General features: G+C 38.0%; 1 protein-coding gene across 1 annotated transcript; it reads right to left on the reverse strand.

The window, feature by feature from the left end:
• Positions 1-452: 452 nt before the first annotated feature.
• Positions 453-1,448, reverse strand: LOC128311851 (olfactory receptor 51V1-like). The gene has a single exon (XM_053203605.1). The coding sequence runs from the start codon at positions 1,392-1,394 to the stop codon at positions 453-455; it is 942 nt and encodes a 313-aa protein (XP_053059580.1). The 5' UTR covers positions 1,395-1,448.
• Positions 1,449-8,325: the final 6,877 nt, after the last annotated feature.

An 8,325-nucleotide genomic window follows, 5' to 3' on the forward strand; every position in this document is an offset into this window, starting at 1 on the left:
GGGTAGAGTAAAATTTTCCTTCTCAACAAACTCAACAGAGTCAACTTGAGACACATGGGAATAATATGTAAAGGCCACTTGTCCTATACAAGTTAACGTACCGATATACCAGTTCTATGAAAAATAAAATCGCATGCTGAACTAGAATTCAGAAAGCATGGATGGTACCGTAAACTTAGTAACTACCCAGGCAAGTGCTCACTGATACACTGGGGAACACAAGTCAGTGTGGTTAACGTTATACTTAATTTTAAAATTAGGAAATGAGATCAGTAACACTTTCTCCGCTTATTTCTCCGGCTCTGGAAAACTAAATTAAGAAATGACTATAAATATGCCTTTAATCTGTTAAATACTACATATACATTTATTATTTCTGCTACAAATCATTATCAGTCATTCCTCTTGCGAATACGACCTTCCCTTCCTTAGAACACACTAACTTCTAGTACTCAGTTTTGTTTAGTGATCCATCTCTGGATCCTGCTACGTATCTGTTGGGTTTTGACACTGTAGATGATAGGGTTCATCAAGGGTGGGAAAAGGATATAGATATTGCCCATGAGGACGTGGACCACAGGAGAGAGGTGCTTTCCAAAGCGGTGCACCATAGTCAAACCAATAATTGGGATATAGAAAACCAGAACAGCACAGATGTGGGAGACACAGGTCTTCAAGGACTTGAGCCGCTCGTCCCGGGATGCAATAGTCAAGACTGAATGCAGGATCGAGATGTAGGAGATGAGAATGAGCACCGAATCCAAAAAGAGTGTGCAGATCACCAGGGCTAAGGCATAGAAGCTGTTGAAGCGGATGTCGGAGCAGGCAAGCCGAAGTAAGTCTTGGTGCAGGCAGAAGGAATGGGAGAGGATATGAGGATGGCAGTAATGGAAGAACTTTAGGCGGACAATGGGAGCGGTAATGAACAGGAAACTCCTCCCTAAAATGGCCACACCAATGGTGATGATTCTCATATTGGTGAGGATGGATGTATATCTCAGAGGATTGCAGATGGCAGTAAAGCGATCAAAGGCCATGGCAAGAAGGACTCCAGACTCCATGCATGACAGACCATGAACAAAGAAGGTTTGAGCAATGCAGGCATCGAGACCAATCTCTTGGCTGATCCCCCACAGGATCCCGAGCACCGTGTGCACTGTGGACAGCCCCATGCACAGGTCAGTGAGGGCCAACATGGCCAGGAAGTAGAACATGGGCTCATGTAGGCTGGGCTCTGTCCGGATCACATGCAGCACCAGGCAATTCCCTAAGAGTACCATAGCATAGATACAGGAGAAAGGAATGGAGAGCCAAGGATATTCCCGTTCCAGGCCAGGGAAACCCGTAAGGAGAAAGGTGGAGTTACTGATTTTGGAATCAGGTTGAACAGACATGGATCTCTAAAGATGGATACCTCTCGGAAAAAAATATACCAAACAGCTTATTAAGAATCATATGTGTTTTCCACCGCCTTAATACAAAGTTTGAAGTAACAGCTGTAAAAGGAATGATTGCACTTAGCACAAGAACTCATCACACGTAATACCAATGCTTGTATTCTATAAGAAGCTTCATTTGCTCTGAAACAGAGACTATGCCTCCATATGAAACCTTCTTATTTGTTCACTGACCCCATCAGAGGAATTGTGTCCATATCCATAATCTCACTGTCACTTTCTACCTCAGTGCCTCACGCACTACAAATAACAGAGAAAATACCCGGCTTGTGAAGGTATTATAATGAAGTTTAAGTACACCAAATAGAAAAGGAAAACACATTCGAGTGTTTGCCTTTAAAACTTCGTGAAATGAATTGCAACTCACTGCCGTAGCGTGTAAGATTCACCTCTGCTTATTACATAAGACACTCAGTCATTTATAGAAGTCATCTCTCAGTCATGTTGTCCACTTGTACTTGGATATTTCATGGACTTAATAAAGAATAACTATCGCTCACAGCAGAGATGGTCTTGCCAATCTTGAAAATGGATCTGGTTCTTTTCTCTTTGTCACGGTGGCATGGATATTCCAGAAGAAGCAAGATTTATGTAGGTCTAGGAGTCACTGGAGTAAATCCCCAAACCCTGGGAGGTTCTGAGAGTGAATGATGCAACATATAGGGGCTGTGCTTCTTTGGGAGAGTGAGAGAAAACCCATGGGAAGTATCTGTAGAGCAGATGTTCCACTCCACTAAATTTTGAATATTCTTACAAGTGCAAGTTTATAAAAATAATTCCTTCATTCAGGGAGATTTTGAAATGAGTACTGGACAGACAGTTCCAGAAACATGTAGTAGTTTGCTTCCTCCCTCACTGGTCTTTACATGCTTTTTTGAAGGACGGCAGATACATCCTATATAAGACAGGTTATTCTTATTGACATAAAATTTCATTTTATTTCCCTTCATTTCAGTATAACTTTTCTCTTTTTATTTGAACTCATGCCATCAGTATTCAAAGAGTTTGTGTGCTGGCAAATGAAACGTTGTTTTGTAAGTCATAACAGATTTGTATACGGTTGATAATCCTCTTAAACTGCTTGAATTAGAGTCTCTATTTTCATAACAGTAATGTTACCGAGCATTTTTTTTTTTTGCATTTACTGTGTACTAGGAATCTTAGCATTATTTAACTCTCAGAATTAGAGTACTTCTGTTATTAGTTTAATTTCTAGAATTACTTAAGGATTATATCTTTTCATAGGCAGTAGACCACAGAGATAAATAATGTGCTTACAAAGCCAGACTTTCTGGGTTGAAAACCCTTCTCCAACTCCTGTGAGTACTGTGTCCTTGGGCAACATACTTAACCTTATATCAATTTTCGCATCTAAAATGGGGACAATTGGGATGCCTGGGTGGCTCAGTCGGTTAAGCATCTGACTTTGGCTCAGGTCATGATCTCATGGCTCTTGGGATCAAGCCCTATGTTGGGCTCTGTGCTGACAGCTCACAGCCTGGAGCCTGTTTCAGATTCTGTGTCTCCTTCTCTCTCTCTGTCCCTATCCACTTGTGCTTTTTCTCTCTCTCTTTCAAAAGTAAATAAACGTTTAAAAATTGAAAATAAAATTAAATGGGACAATAAAGGGCATCTGTGTGGCTCATTTGGTTGAGCCACCAACTTTTGATTTCAGCTCAGGTCATGATCTCGTGGTTCATGGAATGGAGCCCTGCATCTGGCTCTGCGCTGACAGTGCTGGAACTGCTTGGGATTCTCTTTCTCCCTCTCTCTCTGCTCCTCCACTTGTGCTGATGCTCTCTTGCTCTCTCTCTCTCTCTCTCTTTCTCTGTCAAAATAAATAAATAAACATAAAAAACCCATATGCAATGATTCAATAGCAGTTTTAAGAGGAAGTCTATAGCCATAAATGCCAACATTAAGAAACAAGAAATATTTCAAATAAAACCCCTCACTCTTCTGGGGTGCTGGGGGGCTCAGTCAGTTAAGCATCTGACTTTGGCTCAGGCCATGATCTCACAGCTTGTGAGTTCAAGCCCTGTGTCTGGCTCTGTTCTGACAGCTCAGAGCCTGGAGCCCGCTTCAGATCTGTGTCTCCCTCTCTCTCTCTGCCCCTCCCCAGCTCACACTCTGTCTCTCTCTGTCTCTTATTCAAAAATAAATAACAAAACATTAAAAAAAAAAGCCTCACTTTTCATCTCAAGGGATGAGAAACAGAACAAACTAAGCCCAAAGATGGCAAAGAGAAAGAAAGAACAATGGCCACACTAGAAATAAATAAAATGGAGATTTTAAAATGTGGAAATAATCAATAAAACTAAGAGTTGTTTTTTTAGAAAAGATAAAAAGAATTTAAGAAACTTTAGCTACTATGAAAAAAAGAGAGAAGACTCAAGTAAATAAAATTAGAAAAGAGTAAGGAGACATTACAACTGATATCACAGAAACAACAAATGGGATAATGTAGAAGAAATGGATAAATGCCTAAAAACATAAAACTTACAAAGACTGAATCATTAAGAAACAGAAAATGTGAACAGACTAACAATGAATAAGGAAATGTAATCAGTAATCCAAACCATTTCACGCAGAAAAGTCCAGGATCAGATGGTTGCACTGGGGAATCCCAATAAATATTTAAAGTAAATTAATGCCAATACTTCTCAAACTCTTTCAAAAAAAAACTGAAGAGGAAGGAATACGTCCAAACTCATTTTACAAGTCCAACATAACCCTAATACGAAAGCCAGATAAGGACACTACAAGAAAACAAAATTAGAGACCAATAATCTTGATGAATACAGATGCAAAAATTCTAGGTGATATATTAGCACTCTGCACACACAAAACACACAATAGTATATTAAAATGATCATAAATCATGATTAAGTGGGATTTATCTCTGGGATATAAGGATGAGTCAACCTATGCCAATCAATAAATGTGATATGCCACATTAATGGAATAAAATAAAAAGTGATGTGATCATCTCAATAGATACAGGAAAAAGAATTTAACAAGGCACATTATCCTTGCATGGTATAAACTCTCAAGAAATTGAGTATTGAAGAAACGTACCTCAACATAATAAGGGCCATATAAGACAAACCCATGGTCAACTTCATATTCAATGGGGAAAGGTTGAGTTTTTCATCAAAGATCAGGAATAAGACAAGTGTGTCAATGCTCCCCACTTTTATTCGACAAAACTGAGAATCCTAGACAGAGCAGTCAGACAAGGAAAAAAAGGCATCCAAATAAGAAAGAAGAAATAAAACCATCTCTGTTTGCAGATATGATCCTATACAGAGAAAATCCTGAAGATTCCACCAAAACAAAGAAACAAAAAACAAACAAAAACAACCAAACAAAAAACAAACAAAATCCCTGCTATAGTTAATCAGAAAATTCAGTAAAGTTGCAGGATATAAATCAACATACAGAAAACAGTTGTATTCCTATACACTAACAACAAAACATTTGAAAAAGAAGTGAGGAAAGCAATCCATTTACAATAGCATAAAACAATAAAATACTTAGGAATAAATTTAACTGAGAATTTACAATATATACACCCCCCGTGTCCATCACAGCATGATCCACAACATGGAAATAACCTATTTGTCTACAAATGAATGAATAAACAAACATGATATATGCATAAATAATATTATAATAAATAAATAAATATTAATAATAAAATAATATTCAGCCATAAGAAAGAAGAAAATCCTGCCATTGTGACAACTTAGATAGAACTTGAGAACATAATACTAAGTGAAATAAGTCAGACAGAAAAAGGCAAATATTGTACAATACATCTTATATGTGGAATCTATTGAAGTTGAAGTCAAAAACAGAGTAGAGTGGTTGTTCCCAGGGGCAGGTGGGTAAGAGAAATAGAGACATATTAGTCAAAGGGCACAAACTTCCAGTTATAAAATTAACAATTTCTGGGTATCTAATGTATAGCATGGCCATTATAGCTAATGATACTGTATCATATAGGTGAAGGTTGCTAAGAGAATAGACTGTAAATGGTCTCACCACAAGAAACAAAAATGACAATTATGTGACAGGACAGAGGTGTTAGCTGATGTTATGGTGGTAATAATTTTGCAGCATGTAAATGTATCAAGTCAACATGTTATACACCTCAAACTTTATACAATGTTATAAGTCAGTTATATCTCAATAAAGCTGTGGTTGGGGAAGAGACTGATTGAGAAAGTTTTCTATTGATGGAAAGCAGTTGCTCACCAACGTTGAAAAGTCTCTGGGGCAACAGATGAAACAAGAGTGTCCACCCTGTGGTAGCTGATGAGAGTTGAAAGGCTGGTTTGTGAAGAAAGGGAATATGATAGAGTATCTTAGGCTCACAGATGATCTTGTTGAAAGCAAATAGAACTGATACATGAGATAGTTTTAATAACCTTTTAAAGAATAGAGAGAACACGTGAAGTCTTTAACCCTCATGCCATAGAAGCAACAGGCAGAGAAAGTTGATTGCAGTGAAACTGAAACAGAGCAGAGCAGTTAAGAGCATTGGCCTTGGAGCCAGCTTGCAAAGGTTCAAATATTCACTTACTGTGTGTCTTTACCATGCTGCTTAACCTCTCTTGAACTCAACTTATTCATCTATAAAGCATGGCTCATAATAGCACCTGCTACTTAGGGTTTGTGTGATATTACCTATTTTTTAAGTATAACTAATGTACAGTGTTATATTAGTTTCCCTAATATTTTTTAAAATTCATGAAACAGTGTTTGAACAGTTCAGAGCATCAAATAAATATGTGTTTGTTAAATAGAACAAATGCTCTCCCCATGGATAATTCCAGATTGCAGTCAGATGATAGATGTTTTGATCATTCTCTTTGAAATGTGAACAGAATATCCCTAGGGACATGATGTCCATTTATACCAATCTCATTTCTGATGAGCTAGAGAGCTAGAGAGCCCTCTAGCTCTCTCTTCATGCAACACTTACAAAGATACGATCTGCTTTCATGGAAGCAGAGAAACAAATATACCTGAATTTTGTCAACTGAGTTAAGACTTGAACAGGATTGCCAGATAGAAGAGACAGATGGAATCACAGGATATATGAAGAGATATACTGAATCACACTCTGAAGGTGAAGGGTAACTACTTTTCACAAATACTCTGAAAGATTAATATACATGTGGGAAGTCAAAATTTATCATAATCTCTAGTTTCTTGAGAAAAGACAAAACTGATGTAAGATCACTTTTTCCTTTGTCTACCCTCAATGTTTTACTAAGTAGAAATAGTAGTAGAAATAGTAGAAATAGTAGATTCGTAAGTGTGGAGACGTACTTGGATAACAGATGTGAACAATAGTGAATGTGACTTTTTAATTGAAAGAATTCAAAAAGAGCCAAATAATGGAAGGAGCCTAAATGTCCATCAACTGATGAATGGATAAAGAAATTGTGGTTTATAAACACAATGGAATACTACTTGGCAATGAGAAAGAATGAAATATGGCCCTTTGTAGCAACGTGGGTGGAACTGGAGAGTGTGATGCTAAGTGAAATAAGTCATACAGAGAAAGACAGACACCATATGTTTTCACTCTTATGTGGATCCTGAGAAAATTAACAGAAGACCATGGGGAGGGGAAGGAAAAAAAAAGTTAGAGAGGGAGGGAGCCAAACCATAAGAGACTCTTAAAAAATGAGAATAAACTGAGGGTTGATGGGGGGTGGGAGGGAGGGACGGGTAGATGATGGGCATTGAGGAGGGCACCTGTTGAGATGAGCACTGGGTGTTGTATGGAAACCAATTTGACAATAAATTTCATATTAAAAAAAAGAAAGAATTCTGTATTATATACATGTACCACTTTTGCTCAGATTGGTCCTGTATGAGATAACAGGCTATGTGAAAGTTATCTACCGAATGAACATAAGTGCTGACTCCTAGATAAAATACCTCAAATTCTCTATGCCTGCTTTCCCTGCTTATGACACCAATTCCTCAACCTTTCTCTCTGTGAAGACCCAACAGATCCAGGGCAGGATTCAGACGTGGTTCTCCATGAAGAGGGAATATACCATTTTAGGTTAAACAGACAGACACAGATCATTTACATGTAGAAAACTTCAGGCAGGGAGAGGGAAGGAATCTACTTATTTAAGGAAGTTAAAACTGAGGCAACTGAAACCTTAGACTTACAGGATATGCCAAGTCTTGAAAGATTTCTGAGTGTCTAGAATAGTAATTAAGCCAAGGTTTCCCAATTTAACTATAATGTTGTAAATTCTGATAGTAGAGTCATTTATCAAATATTATCATTTCTTACCAGGAAAAAATAATACTCACATTTGTTCAGAAAAGTTTAACTTGCAAGGAATATCTACAAAAAAGTGCTCCAAAGACACAGTGAACATTCATCAGTGGAGGTACAATTTTATCACCACTTGGTGTGGTTGCCTTGATCCACATAGACATTACAGGTGGTTTCTAACCTTAAGTGATATTTTCAGGCCGGTTAGTAGTTTGATCATAAGTCACTCCAAAGCATCATCACCCTTCTTTTCTTATTTAACTTTTTAAATGTTTATTCATTTTTGAGAGACAGAGTGTGATCAGGGGAGGGGCAGGGAGAGACAGGGAGACACAGAACCCAAAGCAGACTCCAGGCTCTGAGCTGTCAGCACAGGACCTGATGCGGGGCTGGAACTCACGAACTGCGAGATCATGACCTGAGCCAAAGTTGGATGCTTAACCGACTGAGCCACTCAGCACCCCACCCTTCTCTTCTTATTAATTCATCAACAGACAACGCTGTTTCCTGCTTCTCAGAAGAACTTCTATCATTTTTTTATAGATCTCTAAATGA

This window comes from Acinonyx jubatus, chromosome D1 (assembly GCF_027475565.1).
Source record: "Acinonyx jubatus isolate Ajub_Pintada_27869175 chromosome D1, VMU_Ajub_asm_v1.0, whole genome shotgun sequence".
Classification (NCBI taxonomy): Eukaryota; Metazoa; Chordata; class Mammalia; order Carnivora; family Felidae; genus Acinonyx; species Acinonyx jubatus.

Bases quoted from the DNA above. Each gene is read 5' to 3' on its own strand.
- LOC128311851 (XM_053203605.1), bottom strand. From the start codon at position 1,394: ATGTCTGTTCAACCTGATTCCAAAATCAGTAACTCCACCTTTCTCCTT.